The sequence below is a fragment of the Bison bison genome, unplaced genomic scaffold (assembly GCF_000754665.1).
Source record: "Bison bison bison isolate TAMUID 2011002044 unplaced genomic scaffold, Bison_UMD1.0 scf7180017864472, whole genome shotgun sequence".
Classification (NCBI taxonomy): domain Eukaryota; kingdom Metazoa; phylum Chordata; class Mammalia; order Artiodactyla; family Bovidae; genus Bison; species Bison bison.
In genome coordinates this window covers 9,380,244-9,405,502 of record NW_011495033.1, presented here as the reverse complement: position 1 = coordinate 9,405,502, position 25,259 = coordinate 9,380,244, and the positions used below count along the sequence as shown (strand labels likewise).

General features: G+C 39.4%; 1 protein-coding gene across 2 annotated transcripts in view; it reads right to left on the bottom strand.

Annotated features, from left to right (window-relative positions):
- Positions 1-25,259, bottom strand: part of AP2B1 (adaptor-related protein complex 2, beta 1 subunit) — a 110,386-nt gene that overhangs the window by 25,541 nt on the left and 59,586 nt on the right. The window contains exons 15-18 of one of the 2 annotated variants that reach the window (XM_010861507.1): positions 16,491-16,532; positions 15,611-15,757; positions 14,810-14,955; positions 9,913-10,042 (exon numbers count right to left, since the gene is read on the bottom strand). In XM_010861507.1, the coding sequence (XP_010859809.1) occupies positions 9,913-10,042; positions 14,810-14,955; positions 15,611-15,757; positions 16,491-16,532 (465 nt within the window). The remainder of the gene's footprint in view (positions 1-9,912; positions 10,043-14,809; positions 14,956-15,610; positions 15,758-16,490; positions 16,533-25,259) is intronic. The other variant, XM_010861508.1, reaches the window with a different exon arrangement.

The window sequence follows — 25,259 nt, the reverse complement described above, 5'->3', positions numbered from 1 at the left end:
AGTTTTGTGCTTTCATATTTGGAGTATCTGCTTTCCCACTCCTTCAGTGGAATGTTGCCACTAAGCCTAAGACCAAATTCACATACTTTTCAAAAATGATTAAATGTTGTTTTCCTTTGTCTCCAATGTAACTGAGTCTAACCACATTTACTAGTGTCTCCACATTGGTTTTCCATTAAAATTAGAATAATAAAACTGACATTTATTTGCAGAACACAAACATAAGTCCTTCCACAAAACTTAGGCTCTCCTGAAGTAGAATAAAAGAGAAAATGAATTCAGACTGGGTATATTTTCATTATAGGTCCACCTGACCAATTTTCAGGCCTCGTGAGTCTTCATTCAGAGAGAAACTTACTGTATAAAACCTGATCTCAATACCATGAAACCTATGTATAACCTCACCCTACAAAACTGTGAATAAAAGATACTTTTCCAATCTCACTGAACATGATGCCACAAGGTATTAAGAGAGCTAAACATGAATGAGGGCAAGATATGGCTCTCAAGTGGGCTTCAATCCAGTTTAGGAAAATCCCAGGGTGTTTCCTTTAATTCCAACCTATAATGTGCCCCAAGGCTTTGTGTAAAAATTATGTGCCACAATGAGAACGTAAGGACTAGAAAGAGGTACCTACTTTTTATTCAGAATTTGAAGTCCTCTACTGCATACAGATCTATTTTCCAATCATCTATCTAACCAGAAATACAAAACTAATTCAATTTTCATCAACTCTTGACTTGCTAACGTGATATAAAGATGGTTGAAATTTTAATAGATGAAACCCACAAATCACTTCTATTACCCTGCAGAACTATGTGAAATTTAGTATCATGTGGCCAAGCATGGGCTTTTATTACTTGGGTAATCATCTCACAGGCTCTTTTTAATGATGACTAGTTCTCAAGCTTGGGTGTTTTAAGAACTGAATTCTGGGTTTTAGGAACAACTGTCTCTTACCATTGAAGCCAGATTTATAATTTGCTAGACCATGTCAGCCTATTAGGATACAGAATTTTTATCTACTGCTTATGTGTGGTTATTCAAGCAGGGCAGCTGCTACTGACAAACATATTCGCAGAAGGGAGTACCAGAAGCCAGTAGTTGAGTTCTGGTTATAGAAAGACAAAAGATGTTGTTTAGAGAATCTTGATTATCTTGACATAAAGGATAAGGAGGTTCTCTATAGGGCCAACTGAGTGAAAAAGGAACATTTAGTATATAAGATACTCTACTTCTCAGATGAGATTAAAGGACACATTTATAGTACTGATGTGACATGAAAAATATATCAAAATTGAAATAGCAATCACGACAAGCAATTTTCTCTTTTCTCTTTGGTGGTAAAATATTTTCATCTTTCATAACCAAGATCTTTCATAACCATTTCCTACAGGTTGTTAATGGAATATTTCAGATTCTGTCCTGTCTATAGGGGTTATTTTCAGCTCTGGATCTATCTGTGACCTGGGAATCTCTTATAGTTTTCCTAAGATCCACCACTTCAAGGACTCAATGTCTGTTCAAGCAGCGTGTGGTCCCATAAAAGCAACCAGAGTGCATAGTCCTCGCTGTGGATCCTGGAAGACCACAGGAGGCTTTAATATTGAACTTGTTTGGCTTGCACAACAGTCAAGAAAAGTCAGTAAATGTCAAGCTGGTTTGCTTCCTTTGATGGAAGCTGCTTAAAAGGTCTTCCGTTTGGAAGCATTTACCGGTTTTTCTGGTACAATAGCTACAGCTGTAGGCCTTCTGAGTGTGAACGGACATATGTAAGACATGAAATATCAGGGACAGGCACCATCTGCAACTGATTGTCTCATAGGCTGGAACTGCAATGTGGGAGTAGCAAGGGACAGAATTTTCTCAGGGCCATACACTGCCAAAAAACATAACAACACAACCCCCACCCCTCCAAAAAAAAAAAACCTTTTGGTGAACAAAGATCTTAAAGACATGAATAAATGGGGTTATAAGATTGTGTCCTTTGCAGCTAGCATCCTTAGCACTTCTTGCCCTAATCATTCAAAGGTTAAATGAACAGGGTTGATGAATACTGCCTTGTTTTAGAAGGGACATTCAAATAAAAAACTGAGACATTATTTCTTTTTTCTGTAATTAATATCCATCCTCTTATTAAACAAAACTTAAGTGGGGTTTAAAGAGGATACAAAGATACATAATAAAAAACCATATACACTAAAGGATCAATTATTTATCTACAGGTTAACCTCTAACCACAAAGAAGTACAGAAGGAAGGACAGAAGGATTTTTATGAAGGTGTCATGAGACTTTTAGGTAAAGATAGTAGACTTCAAATCACATTTAAATTTTCTTTCTCCTGGAAGAATTCAGCCATAATTAAAAGGAAAAAAGAATTAAGGGTATAAGTTCACAAAGATGGTAAAGAAAAAAACACAGTAGCAACAAAATCTTGGCACTGTAAAACAAATGCTGTTAGCAATAACACTGCACAATTCTCAAAGTCTTAGGACTGGTAGCACCTCTGGAATTGTATGGAGGGGAAATGATGAAGGGACCGTTAAAAAAAAGAGGATGAAGAAACTGAGTCCGAGATCCCCATACCACCCTGAGCTACCTCAGCCCCTCAATAAAACTTAAAGACTGATTCTTTCAGAGGAGATAAGATAGATAGTACTTTGAAGGGAATGCTAGACATGGCTGAGGGTGGTGGGATAAGGGAATTTATGCATACTGAGTGCTGAGACTCTCCAGTCCTCCTTCCCAGTTTAGCTCCCAGGAGGCTGGTAGAAAGCCTTTAAATTCTAAACAGGAGAGTCAAGGATTAATTTTTGGAAGAATTAAGCCAGCTCCCAAAAGACAGACATGAAAGTACTGACAGAGGATTCGAGATGCGTTCGTGATGGGTGGGTGGAGGTCCTACCCTGGATCTTACAGTTTAGAGGGCCATACTCTGATCTTCCTCTGGCCTCCTCTGAACCCTTCTACACAAGAATCCATGTGGCCAAAGAGACATGCCCAGGTAGAAAACACAGAATTTCCTAGCTAAAAAGCCCTAACACTGTTTCCAGGTCCTGTCTGAGATACTTCTACTGGTCACTTTTTCTGAGGGTCAGTAAACATATCCTCATGCCCAAGGGATGGCCAAAGGGTAGAAGTGGAATAGAAGAAGAGAAGGCTGTGAAACATGGTTCTCCAGTTGTATTCCTGAGTGAACAGAGGCGGAATTCCAGCAAATTCCACCAAATGGAAATCCTAGAATTGAAAAGGACAGTATCTGAAATGAAAGTTATACTGGACAGATATACCAGAATGTTGCAGCCTATAAAAGAAAAGAGTCTGTATACTTGAAGACTTGAAGGAATTACCCATTCTGAAGAACAGAAAGAAAAAACAAAAACAACTGAAAACCAGCCTTAGGGGTTGAGGGGACAATCTGAGGGGACAATCAAGTAGTTACATGTGACAGTGGCGTGTGTATACTCAGTCGCGTCTGACTCTTTGCAACCCCATGGACTGCAGCCTGTCAAACTCCTTGGTCCATGGAATTTTTCAGGCAAGAAAATACTGGAGTGGGTTGCCATTTTCCTTCTCCAGGGGATCCTCTGACCCAGGGATCAAACCCACATCTCTACTGCTCCTGCACAGGCAGGTAGATTCTTTACCACTTGTACCACCTTAGAAGTGGAATTCTGAAGGAAGGGAAGTGAGATACAGGGACTGAAAAAAAACTGAAGAAATAATTTAAAAAAAAGCAAACCACCTTCCTAAATTTGGGAGAAGCTATCAATTTACAGATCCAAGTTCAGTGAACCTGTAGCCAGATAAATGTAATGAAAATACCAAGGTACGTAACAGTCAAGCCACTGAAAACCAAACATAAAAATGAAGAAGCCCATAGATCAGCACTGCCCAACAGAACCTCCCATAATGACAGAAATGTTCCACTTCTGCACTGACCACTTCAGTAACCACCAGCCATGTGAACATTTGAATGTGGCTAATGCAACTGAGGAAATAAACTTTTTATTTTACTTGATTTTAATTAATTTCCATTTAGATAGCTGCATGTGGCTAAGGGTTTATTTTATTGAACAGGGTAGTTAGGGAGCCTTATGAGATATCAACTCATCATTAATATGTGTACTTTACTGATTCAAACAAATAATAATAAATAAATAAAAACAAAAGTTTAAGACACATAGATAATCAGAAACTTGGGCACTGACCAGATATCTGATGTTTAAGAAATTCTTATTAATCTTTAATGTGCACAATAGTTGCTGTGGTTATGTTTTTAAAAAGAAACCATTTTAAATATATACACTGAAATATTTACAGAGGAAATGATATGTCTAACATTTGCTTCAAAATAATATGGGGCAGGAATATGCTCAGGGAGCAAAGATGAAATGCTACTAACATTGGATTGATTAATTATTGAAGCTGAGGGATGAGCACACAGGGACTCATTACATGATTGCTTACTTTCGGAGAGTTAAAATTTTTTCATAAAAAGTTTTTAGAAAATAGAGCAAAAAGAAGGACTTCCCTGGTGGTCCAGCGGTTAAGACTGCACAGCCACTGCAGGGGGTGTAGGTTCAATCCCTGCTCAGGGAACTAAGAGCCTGCATGTCACGTGGTTATGGCAAAAAAAAAAAAGAGCAGGAGATGGAAAATAGGACAAAAAGCAGAAGATTGGTCCAGGAAGGTCAACATTCTAAGAGCAAGACTTCCAATAAGAGAGACAAAGAAAGTGAAAGGAGATCTATAAAAAAGAAAAGTTGCCAGAACTGAAGGATACAAGTTTCCACACTGAAAAAGCGCAATAAGGACCTAGTGCAGTGGGTGAAAAAAGACACAAACCAAGGCATATCACTGGGAAATTTCAGAAGAGGGAAAGGCAAAGGATTGTACAAGCTTTCATTCAGAGAGAACACGGCACAGAAAAGGATCAAGAATCAGAATGACTTCAGACTAGGAGGAAAACTATTTCTCATCTAGAAAGATATACAGAAACCATCATATAAGTGTGAAGAAAAAAACATTCTAAAACATGTAAAGTTGCTACCTGTTTAAAATTTTACTCTACACACCTATCCAATACTTTCGCCACCTGATGTGAAGAACTGACTCCTTGAAAAGACCTCAATGCTGGGAAAGACTGAAGGCGGGAGGACAAGGGGACCACAAAGGATGAGATAGTTGGATGGCATCAATGACACGCTGCTGATGGACAAGGAGGCCTGGCCTGCTGCAGTCCCATGGGGTCGCAAAGAGTCGGACACAACTGCACAGCTGAACTGAACTGAACTGAACACCTATTTTTAGGAAGCTACTGGAGTATGTTCTTCATCAAAATGAAGGAGTAAATCAAGGAAGGAAAAATACAAGAGGAGACCCAACATACAAGACAGATGAAGAGAATAAATCCTCGGGGCTATGGTGAAGAGAGTTCACAGGATGACAGTTTCAGGTGTGGAAGAAAATCATTCCAGATTAAAGCAGTCAAACAGCTCCCAAAGGAGACTTTAAGAGTGAAATTGGTAGGACTATTTTGAAGAGTTTGATCTCACTGGAATTTGGGAATGAATGACAGTTAACACAAAAAATTAAGCAAACAAATAGAGACAAGTCTTAATGGGTAAATATCTAATTACTTATAAAAAGTTTTATGAAGAAAAATAATCACACTATATAGTTCGGCTCTGAGGAGTATATATAATCACAGTAACATGAACAATGAATACTAATTAAAGGAAATCCTAAGACAGTTCTAATCAGGAAAATATGAGGATTGGGAATATGTACACAGATAATGGCCATAAGAAGGCAATGGCACCCCACTCCAGTACTCCTGCCTGGAAAATCCCACGGACGGAGGAACCTGGTAGGCTACAGTCCATGGGGTCACACAGAGCTGGACACCACTGAAGCGACTTAGCAGTAGCAGCAATGGCCATAAGTTGGAAGAGAAGGCTGGGAACTCGGTTTTTCTTAGCTAACTCTAGAACTAGTTAACTCTAAACTGTATATTCACAGACCTACCAACGTTCTCACGGAAGTTCACAGCTTGGTGAAAAAGGAGGCCAAGCAAATTTGAGAACTCCACAGCATCCATACAAAGACTGGGATGAACATGTTATGTCACAATTCTATTGTACTTTTGAAGACATTGACTTGAAGAAGCAGTCACTTGCCAGGTGTCAAGTTTGAAGGAGTATACTGGGAAAATGTTTCTAAGCAAGTAACACAGATGAAACAGATGAAGTGAAAAAGATATCAAAGTCAGAGAAAGCTCTTTTAGACAAAATTCATTTAGACATTTGTTAAGGTTTTTGTTTTATTTAAATACAGGGCATCAATTCTCTTTTTTTAAAGGAATATAGTATGCTAAACTCAGGAGAAGCTCCCGGTGGGGCAAGCCAAACTTTGCTTTGTGTAATATTTATCGGAGAAGGCAATGGCATCCCACTCCAGTACTCTTGCCTGGAAAATCCTATGGATGGAGGAGCCTGGAAGGCTGCAGTCCATGGGGTGGCTGAGGGTCAGACACGACTGAGCGACTTCACTTTCACTTTTCACTTTCATGCATTGGAGAAGGAAATGGCAACCCACTCCAGTGTTCTTGCCTGGGGAATCCCAGGGACGGAGGAGCCTGGTGGGCTGCCGTCTATGGGATCGCACAGAGTCGGACACGACTGAAGTGACTTAGCAGCAGCAGTATGCTAAACTCAAGAGAAGCTCCCGGTGCGGCAAGCTAAAGTTTGCTTTGTGTAATATTTATAAGTTGGATTCACAAAGGCTTTTGATAACCAACATTATTAGTACAGTAGATTTTCTAGGTTCAAATTTCTACTAGGTATTTAATGCTCCTTCTAAGGTATAATCTATTTTACATTTTAAGAGAACAGTGTCTTTTTTTCAATAATGGTTCAAAAAGACCATAGGTCAGTAAGCAGTTTGATGATATTTTTAATGAAAAGTTTTTGTACTAAATGCTACATTATAGTTCTGGAGGCTAGTCTGATTTGTCTGTCCTATATATAGATATCAAATTAGCCAAAACAGCTAAAACTCGCACTGCTTCCCAAATTTCATTTCCTAAAACTCTTTTTTTCTTTTCTAATTTTATGGTCTGCAGTACTAGAAAAGCACTAATTTTTCCTGCATGAGCTCTTGAATTTAAACATATATATTTATAATGTTTAAATGTCAATCAATCTTTACCTGGCTTTATCTGGATCTTTATGGTCAAAGCCTATTGAAGTTAAGATCTGACTCTTTATTCATATTGGGACAAGAGCAGAATAGAAGCTGAAAACTAAGGTAACCCACCATCTTCAGTTAATCATTAGTTTCAACTTCCACTAGCAGACATTAAATAGAGCTGCTCTCAGGGGGAAAAACTTCATCTGTTTTCAAGTTTTTGCTTATCTTCCCTATTGGGCAATGCCAATTAAATGAGAAAATAGCCGTAATTATGACATCCTTAAAAGGAAAGAATCCATGGGAAAGCATGGAGAATCAGTAGTTGACTACAGATGGAAAATTTGTTTTCTCTAGAGAAGTTGAACTGCTTTATTACATTCTGCTTAGATGGAAAAATCACAAGTTTTTTTTTAATGTCAGGTTTGTGAAAATGAAAAACTTGCTAGTTCTAATGCGAGAGAAGGATTTGGACTAAGATTCAACCTATTTTATGAGGGTTCCTGGGACTTCCCTGGTGGTCTAGTAGTTAAGACTCTGGGCTTCCAGTGTAAGAGACACCAGTTCAATCCTCAGTTGGGGAACCAAGATCCCACATGCCATGTAGCCAAACAAAAAGATCAACTCACGTGAGGGTTCCCATCTGGGGTGTTCATTTTACTGAATGTGAAGTGGAAATGCAAATAGGGAAGTAAACTGACATTTATTCACAGTTCCCTTTTGGTTTTAGGAGGAGGAAATTTGCCCTGATTTCTGTGACCCAAATTCCTTTTCCTACTGCTACAGTAAAGCATTCTCGCACCCATGCTGACTGACCTCAAATATTTGGCTTGAGGCTCTGTGAGCCAACAGGAGGTTAGATTTCCATGAAAAGAGAGCAGATGTAAATTTGGGTTACTTACTTACTTTAGGATTCTATGTTGGAAAAGCCCCTCAACACATTAGTCTCATCATAGCAGCATAGCCAATTCCTTCTGCACAGTAATCCTTGTTCTGCTCTCCTAGACTGAGCCAAGTTATATTGTGACTCACTCATTGTCACTCTTTATCATCAAACTCTTTGCTGAAAAAGAAGCAGTCAACTACTGAGGCAGCAAGGTAATCAGTCAACTGGCAAGCAGGCCTGGTGTGCTGGTACTGTTCTCCCATCATGGAGAACATTAGTTTCAACTCTTAGTAATTTTACTGTTGCTGTCTCACCATGAGTACTAGGATCCCACACTGGTATTTCCAAGACACCGAGCAATGGGATCCTACCTGAAAAGTGGAAGGTTGTTATTTTTTGTTGATCATTTAAAGCGTATTTTATAGTCTCATTCAGACTATTCTCTCAAGTTCTTGGTAGAAGGAGATGCCCAATCCTCTTAGTTGAGTCTTTTGTCAGTCACAGTACATCATTCCCTTTTTCTTTTTTTGTTAAATTGTGAGCTCACTTTCAGTAGAGATTTTCTTTTCAGATGGGAGTCCTGATGGCCTTGAAGTTCAAAATTGTTGCAAAAGGGCCATTTTTGCATTTGCTTCTGCCACGCATCCCAGGCTCTATCAGTTCTGGTCCAACTTTACACTCATTTACTGGTTTGGAGAATTCTGTACCTATGCAGTATAAATCAGGCTCTGGATTTTTCACAAGAAGCCACCAGAACCCTGGTCAGAGAGAACTTCCTCCCATCACTGGCCTCTGTGGAAATGTGTTTCTAGTTCCCCTTTCACTGAGGGGCTTGCCCTTTCAGGGAGTCAGCTTTATGCAAAGCTCAGTTACAGTTCCCCATCTCAGGTCGGCCCAAGGTGGTCTCTTCTGTCCTTGTGAACATTAAAACCCTCAACTTCCAGGCTTGTATCTGTATTTTATCCCTTCAGGTTGCTGTGACTTCAATTCACATGCTTACTACTCTACCTTCACGTTGCTTAAACCCCAGAAGGCTTATTTCAAACAGAAATTCAAAGTGATGCAAATGAAATCAAACTCTAAGCTAGGACTTAAGCATTCTAAAAATTCAGTATTTTCAAGATAGAGAGGCTCTTATAGACATGATAAAGTTCTAAGCTCCTCTAAGTTGATGTTACACTTACCACATGCATATTATACAGATAACTCAACTATTTATGGCAGTGTGTTCAAAGATGACCTCCACATAGCTTTCCTGAAATCTACTCTTGCTGCTGCAGCTGTTAAGCTGCTTCAGTCGTGTCCAACTCTGTGCAACACCATAGATGGTAGCCCACCAGGCTCCCCCGTCCCTGGGATTCTCCAGGCAAGAACACTGGAATGGGTTGCCATTTCCTTCTCCAATGCATGAAAGTGAAGAGTGAAAGTGAAGTTGCTATGTCATGTCTGACTCTTAGTGACCCCACGGACTGCAGCCTACCAGGCTCCTCCGTCCATAGGATTTTCCAGGCAAGGGTACTGGAGTGGGGTGCCACTGCCTTCTCTGGGAAATCTACTCTTACAACATTCAAATTCCCTTTTATGAAAGTCTTAAGAAAAAAGTTTGTAAATAACACCTTGAAAAGTTTTTGTTTGTTGAGTTAAAAAAAATTAGCAACTTTCTGTGTCAATGTATGACTTTTGTGTGTGTGTATTTTAACGAAAAATAAGTCTTCTCCACAGAGTCATTTCAAACCCTATTCCATGACTAAATCTGAGAGGACTTGCTTTACATATAAAAATAAAATTGGCAAGAAATCAACCTGTACACTCAGAGTGAAGTAAAAGTCTAACCTGCAGGTTGTTCAGAGGTTCCATCTTCATGACAGGGCCCAAGGTGTTGAGGGGCAGGGAGACATCAATGCTCTGGTTTGGCATCAGTGGTGTATGGATGGCCAGAGGAGTGCTAGGGATGACACCAAAGCTAGAAGAGAGGGTGAAGAAATCCTAGAGGTTAATTAGGAGGCAGGGTTTAGACACATCTTTAGGTTTCAATGGCTTTTTATACAAGGAAACATAATTTTTAACAAAATTAAATGGAAGGAACAGCAGGAGCTAAGGTGCCCAATTCTAATTTGCTGTGAACACTGGTTACCACATAGCATCTGTTTTCCATGAAATAGATCAGAGGAAGGAGAAAACATTCAGCAGCAGAGAACTGGTTAGCTAATGCCCTGATTCTAAAGTTTTCTTACGTTTATCATGTCACTAGAGGGGCAGGTTTGATAAACATCTTTTTTATACATCTGTCTTTAGATAATCCTTGGGAAAATACCCACCCTGCAAAGTACATTACGCTATTTCACTAGCTTGACAACCTGCCCAGTCAGCCCAGAGGATGATTTACAGTAACTCACTTTCTTTTTTCTTTGTTTACTTACATAGGACACAATCATTGGGAAAAAGCCACTCTAAGTAAAGCAGAATTGAACGGCTTAAACATTCAAAACAATATTCCAAAGGACAAAAGACATGCTGTAGACTCAAACCTGGCCACTTTCTTAGCCTAAGGCAGGCAATGAGTATCCACCACAGTTAGACTTCTCACAGAAGCTTGCATGGTAATAATATAAGAATAGTAAAGAGCTAGGAAAAGTCTGAGTTTGAAGTCACATAAAAACAAAAATGTATGACTTCCCCAAACTGAAAGATAAAAGTTGGGCCACGGGTATAACAAATGAACAACTTAATGATATAAATTTACATTGAATTTATGCTCTAATTAGCCTCAGGAAGAAAGATGAGATTATAATATAACATAACTAGAGTTTTTTAGGCAGTATCAATTTCAGAACAGCAGGAGAAACATTTTCCTTTTCCTAGATAAACTATACTTTAGAGTCCCAAATGTAATAAATGATTTTGAGTAGACACATCAAATCATTCTGGTATTAACATTTATGGGTCAAAAACTATTCTGCCCTTTTGATCTTGCTCTCATGATTCATCTATGTGGAACACCATAGAGAATCTTAAAAAAAGGCTACAGTTCTGATAAGTAAGTTTATTGAAGTTGCAAGATACAAGTTCAATATACAAAAATCAACTGTATTTCTATATACTAGCAACCAAAGGCAATGGCACCCTACTCCTGCAGTCCATGGGGTTGCTAGGAGTCGGACACGACTGAGCGACTTCACTTTCACTTTTCACTTTCATGCATTGGAGAAGGAAATGGCAACCCACTCCAGTGTTCTTGCCTGGAGAATCCCAGGGACAGGGGAGCCTGATGGGCTGCCGTCTCTGGGGTCGCACAGAGTTGGACACAACTGAAGCAACTTGGCAGCAGCAGCAGCAACCAAAAGTTAAAACATGCTACTTACTGTAACATCAAAACTATGAAACACTTAAATACAACAAAAGATGTGTAAGATCTGTACGTGAAAAATTATGAAGTACTGTAGAGGGAAGTTAAAGATGTCCTACATAAATGGAGAGAGATGCTATGCTGATGGATTAGAAGACTCAGTATTGTTTGTTGTCAGCTCTTCCCCAAACTGATCTATACATTCCCTATACCTTCCATCAAAATCCAAGCAGAAAAAAGACCTAGAATTGCCCAAAACAATTTTTGAAAAAGAACATAGTTGGAGGGTTTACACTATATGACTTCAAGATTTACTACTAAAAAAGACTTTACTTTGACTCTTACTTTACACCATACTGGGCTTCCCAGGTGGCGCTAATGGTAAAGAATCCACATGCCAATTCAAGAGATGAGGAATTCTGGGTCGGGAAGATCCCCTGGAGGAGGGCATGGCAACCTACTCCAGTACTCTTGCCTGGAAAATTCCATAGACAGAGAAGCCTGGTGGGCTACAATCCATGGGGCCGTGAAGAGTCGGACACAACTGGATATGCACAGTACACCATATTATCTCACCAAAATTATCTCAAAATGAATTATAAAGGGGAACATAAGAGCTTTATTGATTGCCATTTCTATTAGAAAAAAAATTTTTAATTGTACTAATAACTGAAGGTCAGGCAAAGATTTGATAAACAGAACACAAAAAGCAAGACTTAAAAAGGAAAAAATTGTAAAGTAAACTATGTTTCAATAAAAAGCCTGTTCCTTGGAAAACACTAAGAAAGTAAAAGTAAGCTACAGACTGGGAGAAGATATTTCCAAGGCATATCTGAAAGTACTCATAGCCAGAAAATATAAAAAACCTTACTACTTGATAATAGGACAAACAATTTTTTTAAAAAAGAAAAAGGAATGATCTGAGAAAATACTTCATCAAAGAAGATATAAGATTAGTCAACAAGATTATGAAAAAAATGCTCAGTATTGTTAGTTAGTAGAGAGATACTACTATACATCTACAAGAACGGCTAGCACTGGTGAGAAAATGGAAGCTGGAACATGCACACTTACCGTATGACCCAGCAATACCACTGCTAGGCATTCACCCAGAAAAAATGAAAACACAGTTCCGCACAAAGACTTGTACATGAATATTCATAGGCGCTTTAGCCATGAAAGATAAAACTGGAAACAACCCCCACTTCTACCAACTGGTGAAAGGGTAAACAAATCGTGCTACACGCATCACGGAGATACTACTCAACAATAAACAGACTAGTGAAACACCTCAAGGCATTATGCTAGGTGAAAGAAATCTAATGCAGAAGACTCCATACTATGTAATTTCATTTACAAAACATTATAGAAAAGGTATGATTATACTGGCAGAGACAAAGCTACAAAGAACAAGAAAAGAGACATCATAGTAAAAACAGTAAGAGACACAGAGAATAAAATAAGAAAAAGCAAATAAAACAGAAATGAAGAAAAAGGTCACCACTACTCATGAAGCACTCCAGTCAGAAGACCAAATCTAAATCTAATTAAGCCTGTAGACCAATTTACATATACTCAGCAGAATATAGACTGTGGAGAACTCTACTGATAAAAGATCTAATTTCATCTACAAATAAATTTCAAGGAAGAAAGAGGAGGAGGTTAAAAGGAAGAGAGAGGAGGTTAAAAGAGACTTAAGACACATATCAATTAATTAGTATATATGGGGACCAATGGGATCCTGTTCAGATAAAACAAGCTGTACAACAACAACAGAGAACTGCAATAATCTGCTAATGATGTTAAAGAACTTAATAATATTAATGATATTAAAGAACTTAATAATATTAAAGACTTTTTGAGTTTAATAATGGTGCTGTGGTTATGGGTTAAAAAAAAGGTCATGAGATACATATTCCAATATTTATAGATAAGAAAATATTAGGGAGAAAAACAGTACATGTAACAGACAAAGTCAATAAATACATAATTCTCCAAAGAAGAAAATATAAACAATGGAACAGTACAAAAGGTTAAACACATAAACCCTGAAAACTTTCCAGAGATACAGGACTTCAAGGAACACACTGAAAGGGACACCTTATTCCAGGAAAAACTAACATTGATCAACACAGGGATTACCCTAGAAAAATTACTGGACTTCAAAACTGTGGACAGTCAAACAAAATGATCAAATTACTTATACATACAGGGAAAAACCATGCTGGTAATGAATTTTTCCTCAGGAATATTAAATGACAAACAACTGTGAAGTAAAACAAAGATCTTGAGTCAAGAATTTTCAAGCATGTAAGTCATGACTTTGACCATGTAAGAATTCAAAGATTGTTGATGAGGCCTTGTTGAGGAACCTACTAGAAGACATACAAGAAATGATCATGGAAATGTAAATAAAAGGACTGGCAGCAAGCACAAACTCAAGAAGAAACAAAGATGAGGATAAAAGTGAAAGAATAAAATGCAGAAATGACAAAATGACAACTGACAAGAATGAAAGGAAAGGAGACAAGCAGGTGGAAAGCTGAACAAGCTCTCATCTATCGTAACTCTCTTCCCCATTATGGCAGAGCTTCCACTGCTAAAAGCAAACTGTCTGCCTCTATGTGATTATTCAGTTAACAGGCAGACTGTCTTCCATATTTTTTGGAGCAGCCAAAGTCCATTCATTTTTCTCACCAAAATGTGGGCTCTAGACACACACTGAAAAGGCACACCTTATTCGAGGAAAAACTAACACTGGTCAACACCAGGAATATCCTAGAAACATCACTGGACTTGGACAGTCAAACAAAAGTTTATACAGTCCATGGAATTCTCCAGGCCAGAATACTGGAGTGGGTAGCCTTTCCCTTCTCCAGGGCATCTTCCCATCCCAGGCATCGAACCCAGGTTTCCCAGATTGCAGGAGGATTATTTACCAGCTGAGCCACCAGGGAAGCCCAAGTTACAAACACTGGGCACACATCTGAGACACACATTGGTTTGTTTCATCACTCTAGCTTTAGTACCTAGAAATGTCTGGCACTCAGATGCAAAATAATTATTATTAACCATATAAATGGATTTCAACTTAAAGTATTTTTTTTGGTAAACTGTGTTAATAAAGACATACTAGTTCTAGAATCCTTTACGGCAGTCAGTCCTGGTTTCCTTATTCCATATGGACAACCTTCTCGGTAGAATTGCCTAGAGCCTCCAGAGTTAAAGCTGACCACTGAAGAGATATACAAGAGCCTTCGCTCAGTCTACATGGAGCATCTGCCAATACAAGAGCTTTTACCCACTGCTTAATGGAACACTCACTTGTTAGACACAAGGTACACTGCTGTCTCAGGATTAAGCTGGGGAACTTAGATTTCTTACCTATTCTTGTTAAACTGAATTGCGAAGTCTGTCATGTGCTGCAGAGCTTTGTTGGTGAAGTTCATTTCCATATAGATATGCCCTTGGCGGTGAGTAAATGTTCCTGAAATCTCCAGGCCTTTAGCCTTTACTGCAGGCAGCCAGACCTAAAATACAGCATAAGGCCCAATGAAATCAGACAGGATTCATCTCACTGCTGTTTTTGAGTAAATAAAGATGAAATTAAGATTTCACTTTGTTAGGCAGTTAAGATGCTGAAATAAGCTTCATTTACAGAAGTTTCCCCTTCCTCTTCTGAATTTCCTTTTGAGCATGACATCAAGAGAGGCTGAGACTAGAAAGATATCAACAACACTAACCTAAATCAAAACTCTAAAAAGGTGCACTAAGACGCATGAAAACCAAGTCTGAGCAATGGCACTCTAGAATCCACATGCAATACCAGTGGAAAAGGAGAGGAGAAGGAATACGAAGTAAAATGTTATGTCTTTCCCTCTCTGCTTTGAACTGTGTATCAGTTCAAAGCACTAGATTGATTTCAGTGCTGACAAGCAAGGCAATATTTCTAAACTACAGAACAAAACGTAAACGCTTAACATTTCCAATTTTAAGTCTAACTATAAAAATGGTTAATAAGGGTGCTATGGCGCTTCTTATTGCTAGGTTTGAGGCTACCATTCATCTTCCTCATAAATTCTCCAGAACAAGGGCCCCAACCTTGGACTTATTATCAGTGGGAGTAATGCAAATGTTAAACGTTAAATAATTCCGGTCCTGTCCACAAAGTGTTGTGTTACTTACAGCCTTAGGAGCCACATATCCACCAGGTGCCATGCCTATCCCCGTGGAGAGTTCAAACAGGTCATTCAGACCACTGCTGACCACAGCAGGAGTAGGGGAGGGAGCAAAGGTTGCAGGCACTGATGATGGGATGAAGGACTGTCCCACCTGCAGGGAAGAAAAGGGAAGGGGAGCAGGGAGATCAGCAAGAACAGATTAATAGTCCTTCAAGTGTTGTTATCTATTTTAAGTTATCGGGAAATCAGTAAGAACACACCATAATTACAATATTCTTAGGAGTTTAACTCATATATTCTGTCCTTTAAATCATCATGGTTATTTTGTCATCATTGAAAAGATATACACACTCTTTAGACGTTCTATTAAAAGAGTAATCAGCAGGATCAGGAACACAGTAACCCAAGGTTTTTTCTATTTGTTTCCAATTTTAGCTTCCATGATTCTGTGCAAAAGGCCTATAGTATCCCCAGGAAACTCTCCTGGGGGAGATGGATACTCATACTCCCCAATTCTTTTACGAGGAGAGTCTCACTTGGAGTCCAGCTGTCTCTCAAGCTCTTTGTAGATGACAGAAGAGAATAAGGGTATTCTCACATCAAGATGGGAGGTTTCATTTCCTCTGGCTCTTTACCATCAGGAAGACAAAGAACTCTGTAGACACCAGAGCGCCAATCCCTAAAGACACCCTTACAGCACATGTGATGTATAGTTCCAAAGATTCCAAGTAACCCTACACTACTATCTACTCTTCTTAACACTGCCATAGAGGTTCTGGTGTACAGGGCTAGACAGCAGCGGTGGCTGGTCTGAGAAGGTGCGCATAGGAAAGGCATCAAACGGGGGCAGCGCATCCCATGGTGAAAAAACCGATGGCACTTACTGCCGGACTTCCTCCAATGCCCCCGCCAAGGTCACTGCCAAGCTGAAAGAGAGAAGGAGAGAGAGGAGAGAAAGGTAGAGTTCATTTAGCTAAGTACTAGATGCCCATAAAGAATGTGCAAATTGCTCTACCAAGTTTGCGGGGAACACATGCTATTCAACTTCACTCCCAAAGTCTAAAGAAATTCTAGATTGCAAAGAAATACATCCTAAGGGAACTAAGTAGGGGACATGATGATGTGTGGGAGTTTCGAGAAAACCTGGAAAAAAGATGGAGCTGGGACACCTCAGGGATGTTTCAGATCCAATCTTTCCACTGGGGTACACAGACACAAACCCAAACAGCATTTAAAGAATTTACATATTCCAAAAAGCTCTATCTCCAGGTAGTAATGTTTTGGATACGTCTTATTTTTTAAAAGGAAATTTGAGGGGGAAAAAAGAAAACAAAAATGAAAATGTGCTTTGAACTACAAAACTTGCTGCCTCACTGAGAAAGTGGGGGCCAAACCATTAGTGAACTGCAATTTCAAGCTCCAAAAATTACAGCTGGAACAAGAGGGATTTTCAGTTTAGAACTTTGCTAAGAAAGCAAACAGCTGGGTTAGGAGGATAGCCTACCTGGGGAGGAAGTGGGAAGGCTTGCCATTTTTCAACTCTCACAGCCAGTACAATTAAGGGGAAAATGCTGTGATTTCTCTGAAGTCGATTATTTAAAAGGATGTTAGCTACTAAAGAATTAGATTAACATAAGTAGCTTGGTGACAGGAAAATAATTCCACATGGTCTTAGCTCTGCCTCCCACCACCCCCCACACCCCGCCAGGGCTCTGATATAATTCACCCTGAATTTCAGGACAAAAGTATTTAAAAGAACTGAAGCTGAAAACAGCTAGCATGAAGAAACATAAAACACACATACACCAAACTAACCGTGCTGTTGAAAAGGCCAACGCCACTTTTTTTGTGTTACAATTTCACACTGCTGCTTCCCTAGTTCTGTGTATCTAAAATTCATCTCTGAATCACCAAATGCCTTGTCTGCTTTACAAAACAGTTTCCTTTATTATCATTTAGTGATAGAAACTTGGAGAGCTCGATGCTATGGATGTGTTAAAAAAAAAAACTGTACTATCTTCAGGATTTGAGAGAGAGTGAACAGATACATAAAACTTCTCAGTGAACAGATACATAAAACTGAGTTGTCAAATCTCAAAAATAATATATATATTGAAAAAGAATGGGACTTATGACATTCTGTTTCCATCATAGCAGGAAAAAAAAAAAAAACCCCACCCAGACAGGCACTGCCTAACGGGCACAAATAAGCTGCTCTGCACTAGGCTACAGAGCACTCCAAACCTGAGTCAACACTTCCAAAACCTGGTTCTGAAGACTACGTAATGGTTGGACCTGGGACGACATGTCGCAGGCAGAGACAGATGAAAAGGTCATCACAACCAAGACTCTGAGTAACTGGAAACATGACAGCAAACGGAAAGGACATTACGCTTCTGCCTTCTCCCTGTTCCTAGAACAGCCCACATCCAGAGCACGAGAGTCCTTTTATTCAAACACACACTTACATAACGTTTGTTGGAGAAAAGGTACAATGGGGAATGTAAAGATGCCAGGTGATGGGGGGGATACACAGACAAACCAGATCCAGGCTTTACAAACTAGCAGAAAAATAAAACACGAATGCAAAACCATACAGAACATGCTAACACAAAAAAAGCAAAGTTCTAGAGAGAAGAGCCTCCTTTTGGCTGAAGGATAATGAAAAGATGCTTGTGAAATTACAGAAGGCAAAAATGGGAGAGGTTATTTCTCAGAATGTACAAAGGTTAAAAAAGTAGGAATAAAAGCATGATCAAGAAGAATGAGCAGTCTAAGTAGATTGGAGCACAGGGTAGATACGTGTCAAAAAAGAAAGAAGCCATAGAAAACAAATTTGCAAAAGCAAGCTGCTTATGGGAGGTCTTTAGTTTTCAATTTCTCCTTATGAAACTTGGAGGTTTCTTAGAGTATCAAACTTTCTAAGAGTATTAATAACTATCTCAATTTTGTTCTAATAACTATGGCTTTCAACCTTAAAGACAAAGTGGAATCAACCACCTTTGTGTGTGCAGTGTGGGGAGTTGTTGTTCAGCTGCTAAGTCATGTCTGAGTCTTTGTGATCCCATGGGCTGTGTACATCGGGGGAAGGGGACTTTTAAAACCACTGATGCCCGAGTCTCAGTTCCAGTCATAGTGATTTAATTGTTCTGAGGTGTAGCCTGGGCATCAGAATTTTAAAAAGTTGCCCTAGTGATTCCAATGTACAGACAAGGTTGAAAACCACTGCCTTAGAGAATTGACTATTATCTGGAGTCAAACAAGAGTTATCAGTTTAGAAATTACTTTGGAGCTATCTCCTGAATTGAAAAGGAAGCTAGAACTTGAGCAGAAAGAAAAGCCCTTTCTAAGGAAGGCAATGATGCAGAATGTCTCATTTCTCCCAGTGCTGGTTTTGATCTGGTTTTATGACCTTCTGATGGGCTTACACATTCTCCCCACCAGCCATTATCCTCCCTTCTGGGTTATCTCACAACTCAAGTTTGAAAGAGATGGAATTCTTTATAGACCTAGTTGGGACTTGATGGCAAGAAAAAAAAACACACTGGAAGAGAAACAGCAATATTATCAAAGATGCTAAATTCAATAAAAGGTAGTGAAAAAAGGCACTCACTAGTGGTGTTATTTCCAAAGGGAAAAAAGCCCATTTATAGCCCTTATTTTCTTAGATTTCATTCTTATTTGAGCATTATATGAGTATTATCTTAGCTGGACAGGATCTAAATGTACTCTTCCCCGCCCCCCCATGCTGCTTGTCAATTTTATTCAAAACCATATAAGAGAAACTGAAAAGCAATTCTGACACTCCTCCATTTATGTTCAGCTGATCAGATACACCTGAGCTGCAACCCAGACTCAAGATCTCTGATTTAGAGACAGAGAATGCAAGGGGTATTAGAGACACATAGCCAGAAATAAAAAGGTTCACCTAACTGGGCTATGTCCAGAGAGCACAAGTAAAGGACAATTTCAGTATGCTTTCTAACTAGCAAAACTATAGCTTATTCAGACTTTATTTGGCAGCCTTCCTTTTGACTGAAAGGTTTCTGAGAGGCTATCATCTTCCTCTGAAAATATGACGCAGGTGACAGCACAGTGACAGACAAGAGTAACAGGGGCTGTCAGCAAGGGCAGGAGCCCATTCCCCAGCGAGGGCCTCTCCCGTCTACAGTGACAAGCAGATTGAGGCAGATATTAATTGGGGGGTGAGCAGGGGAGGCTACAGAGCCGAACTAAACAAAGCAATGTTGTCATGTTAGCCTGAACCAGCCACTAATGTTTCAGTTCAGTTGCTGGTATTACCCTGAGTCAGACAAGATTCATTTGTTTGGTAATACTTTCTAATCAGGTCAGGTACAAAATCAATCAAACTGCACTTGTAAAAATTCAGTGATATCTGTTATCCAGTGAGCTAGGGGAGGTGAGTGTAAAGTAAGGTATGACTTTAATCTCAAATGCTGTATTATGTTTTAAGTGGTCTTTTGGGACAATTTACCATTATTCCCAGGACTGCCTTAATGAGGCTGCTATTTTCTCCATGAAGGAAGTAATGTCAACTTGGTTCCCTGGTGGTTCAGGCAGTAAAGAATTTGCCTGCAGTGAAGGAGGCCCAGGTTTGATCCCTGGTTCGGGAAGACCCCCGGAGAAGGGAATGGCCACCCACTCCAGTGTTCTTGCTTGGAGGATTCCATGGACAGAGGAGCCTGGCGAGCTACAGTCCACAGGGTCGCAAAGAATCAAACATGACTGAGCAACTAACACTTTTTTATAGACCGACTAAATCAGTACACAGGAAGATGAAGAAAGGAGGGGTTATAATTTCAAGAAGAGAATACTTTAAATGCTGCAAATTAAACAGAATTTTCCTAAAGGTCTGTAGTTGATACCCACGTCTAAAATTTCTGCTAGTGGTAAAGCTTCCCCAGCCTCTAATCTAAATCACATTAAATGGCACATTAACAGTAACACTAACATTGGCTACTGCCAAAGAGTGGGGTGCTTCAGCATGTCTGAATTAGTGCTCAAACAGCTCAGTTCGTGTTGAACTACAAAATAATGTATTGCTTCACTGTTCATTCAGTAATTGAATGCAAAGCAGTGATTTCATGGTGACTTATTTTAATTTATGGGCTAAAGAGATTTCAGCATGGATACATGAGTTCTGCTGCAGAACCTGGTTGAGTCAAAAGTTTGAGAGCTGAGTTTGCCTACCAAAAGGAAATTCCTTCATCCAATGGTAACATGCTTTAATATCAGAAGTACAAAAAAAGAATTCAAGACTGAGGTTCTGTAAGGCACGTCTGTCAGACTCTAAGAAAAGGACAAGTCTTGACATGGCCACCAAGTAGAGTGAAAATTAAACAAAACACAAAACCCCATGAATGTTCACAAAGACTAATCTGGGTTAGTCCCCTTGACAAGGTCCATCTGACCAGTCTAAAGTATACCTGTCTGCTTCTGAAACTATGGAGCTGTCTGAGAATATGAAGACATTCTCTTACTTAGAGGTAGCGATCTTAAGCTCACACATTTCTTTGCTCCTTTCTGGAATTACTACCTCTTATGTGATACTTTCCAGAACTGATTTAATTGAAGAGAGTCTAAGAAATGTTTCAGGGCATACAGTTTACCAATAGCTCTGCTAGGCAGGAATCAAAATAGAATGATGTAAAAATAGTACACAATGATTCCCATCACAAACAAAACTTATACCAAAATCTTACTGGCATCAAAAATATCAATCTGTGTTTTTCCTATCAGTTTTAGATTTTAGTAGGCACACACTATCTCCGAGGTAAAGTATGGTTTTCAGCTGCTAGGCTGCAAATTTTAATCTGATTTTTCACAAAGCTATTTAGAAAAGCACCATAAAATATAACTAATTGAACCAGTGAAAAGAATCTGTAACTGTGCCAAAACTATTAGACAAACTCATGATGAGAACAGAACAGACTTGATGTGGAATAGCATAAAGGAGTTGAGATTATACAAAATCATCAGAAGACTCCTTAGCTTGAAGGAAAAAAAAAAAGTCTTATATCAACAGAAAAAGATGGTGATGTAATAGATTATTTTCTGAGATGGGACAGGGGACAGAATGTGATGAGAAGTTCCTAGAATGGCCATTACTGGTCTCTTAGGTCAGATATAACTCAATGTTCAATGTAGTAAAAGTCCACAGGAGCAGCTCTGTATCTGGTCTCATCTTCCTTTGCAGTAATTATCTGACGATGTACTTGTTCACAACTATATTCTCAATACATGGAATACAGCCTGACATAGAATAAGCACTCAAATATTTATTGAGTGACTGAATGTTTCACTAACCATATAAGCAGCGCTATTATTTCTTGGGGAGATAATTTTGAAATGAATCACTTCACTGGTGAAAATTATCACAAAATGGATAGAAGGCTGACAAAATTGTTTCACTAACTGCCCAGAGCACCGTTATCTCCATCAACACAGCCAAAACATATGAATAGAACCAATTAAGGGGAAAAAATGACCCCGTCCCCTCTATTCCCAACCAAAGCCAAAGCTTTTTCTAGAATCTGAATGTATTCTCTGAGTGGTTTTGACTGTCAGTTTTCATCACAAGAATGCACCATGCATCATTTTATTGCCTTGAAAGCACTTGCTTTGTATCACAGCTCACCACCAAATAGCTGGGAACACAGGATTTTGTGGCTCTACTTGAAAGAGGGTAAGATTAAGCAATCTTAGTCCTTTTGCTGGAAGACAGATGTATAAACTTATCCAATCCCTCTTCTCATTAATGAATATTTTTATTGTCTTTCTCAAACTTTCAAGTGCCTCCTAGTGGTAAGCTAGCTCAAATTCACATAGAGGGCACCAAATCCCATGGATGGAGGAGCCTGGTGGGCTACGGTCCATGGGGTCGCTAGGAGTCAAGACACGACTGAGCAACTTCACTTTCACACATTGGAGAAGGAAATGGCAACCCACTCCAGTATTCTTGCCTGGAGAATCCCAGGGATGGGGGAGCCTGGTGGGCTGCCGTCTATGGGGTCGCACAGAGTTGGACGTGACTGAAGTGACTTAGCAGCAGCAGCAGCAGGAAGTATATCATGGAAAGGCCTAGGGCAAGCAAGTCTTGTGTTTTATCTTAAAACATTCATAAATTTTACATTCTAAGCCTTAATACGGTGTGTTTATGTTGCTTGCCATAGAGTAAAACTTAACACTACAAGATGAGGAACCAGGTTTATCCTGCAGCTTCAGATGCACCCTATGCTCTGCTGTGTACTCCAGAGATTGTGTACTCCAGTTTGAGAAGGATCAAAGTTAAGTGAGACTGGACTCTATTACGGAAGATGACAATAACAAACTGCAGGAACCACAGGACACTGAAGGTGTGTATAAACTTTAAAGTTTTTAAAAAGTTCTGGGTTCAAAATCCTGACTGAGACTTGCTAGCTATGCGTCCTTCAGTTATCTGTCAAATAAGACCCAATACCAATTACCCTTCAGACTTATATTTTGAGGATTAGAAATTAGAAAAGTTCTAGCACAGAGATTGGCACTTGGTATTTGGTAATTATTCCTCAAACTGCCTGAGACCAGCCTTCACGAAACCTATGCACTGATAAAAGAGACAGTGGTTACAAAAAGCCACTTAAGGATTTACCAGGCAAAACTGGGCTACGATTTACAAAGCTCTCTCCACAACACTTCCAACTCTAAAACTTAAGTTCTTAAATCACAGTAAATCTTTTCCAGAGGAAGAGAGATGGAGATGTAGCATGGATTTCCCATGGGCTAAAGAAACCTCAAAATCATTACTATAATCGTGCATCAGTTAAAATATCTGAAAGGTAAAAATCTGTAAGAAACAGGTAGGATGTTCTGAAAAACATACACTGGGGTCTGGAAAAGGCAGTTTCTCCTCTCTCCTACTCTGTTTTAGCTGGGCACTCTGCGAGCACATTTCTCTGGCAGGAAACCCCCTGTCAGCATAGAGAAAGGGCATTCTGGATGACGTTTCTTCTTCATTCTTGATATACAATAGCACCATTTTTCTAAACAGAGTAACACACAGCACCTTGGATGAAAAGAAGGCCATAATTTAGCCAAGGTCTTTGCTGACAGTCTGAAAATAATGGAAACAAATAATCAAGATTCAATTATCACTTGAGTGCTCCTTAGAGATATCACACTCACCAGCACATGTTGTATCTGTATAACGTGTATGCAAGGTTTACACACATGGGTGCCGGGTCATCTCCCATATACACCAAACCAGAAGGGTCTGCACTGTCAGAAAAGCCACACTACCCAGGATGAGCAGTTTCTTAGATTTGGTAGCTGGGGCATCAAAAGACACCCATACAGCTTCTAAAACAAAGAAGTAAAAACCCCAATAACACTGAAACAGTATACTGCACTGCTCTACACATAGAACAGATCAATCTCGTAAGTTTCATTAACTGAAATTCATTTCACATCAAGCAGACAGTGAAGTCTGTACTAACAGAAGGAAACTATGTTTTAAACAAAAGAGAATATGCTAAAGGACAAGGAAAAACTAAGGAGGAAAGTGAAGAGTATATCAGAAATCCATTTTCATTTAAGTCCAGTGATACAGAAACATTTTAAAAAATCTGAAGCTCTGTACACATCAATGATTTTCAAAGGCAAAGTGAAGTGAAAGTTGCTCAGTTGTGTCCGATTCTATGCAACCCCATGGACTATACAGTCCATGGAATTCTCCAGACCAGAATAGTGGAGTGGGTAGCCTTTTCCTTCTCCAGGGGATCTTCCCAACCCAGGGATTGAACCCAGGTCTCCTGCATTGCAGGTGGATTCTTTTTTTTTTTTTTCTAATTTTATTTTTAAACTTTACATAATTGTATTAGTTTTGCCAAATATCAAAATGAATCCGCCACAGGTATACATGTGCTCCCCATCCTGAACCCTCCTCCCTCCTTCCTCCCCATACCATCCCCCTGGGCCGTCCCAGTGCACCAGCCCCAAGCATCCAGCATCGTGCATCGAACCTGGACTGGCAACTCATTTCCCACACGATATTTTACATGTTTCATTGCCATTCTCCCAAATCTTCCCACCCTCTCCCTCTCCCAGAGTCCATAAGACTGTTCTATACATCAGTGTCTCTTTTGCTGTCTTGTACACCGGGTTATTGTTACCATCTTTCTAAATTCCATATATATGCGTTAGTATACTGTATTTATGTTTTTCCTTCTGGCTTACTTCACTCTGTATAATAGGCTCCAGTTTCATCCACCTCATTAGAACTGATTCAAATGTATTCTTTTTAATGGCTGAGTAATACTCCATTGTGTATATGTACCACAGCTTTCTTATCCATTCATCTGCTGATGGACATCTAGGTTGCTTCCATGTCTTGGCTATTATAAACAGTGCTGAGATGAACATTGGGGTACATGTGTCTCTTTCCCTTCTGGTTTCCTCAGTGTGTATGCCCAGCAGTGGGGTTGCTGGATCATAAGGCAGTTCTATTTCCAGTTTTTTAAGGAATCTCCACACTGTTCTCCATAGTGGCTGTACTAGTTTGCATTCCCACCAACAGTGTAAGAGGGTTCCCTTTTCTCCACACCCTCTCCAGCATTTATTATTTGTAGACTTTTGGATCGCAGCCATTCTGACTG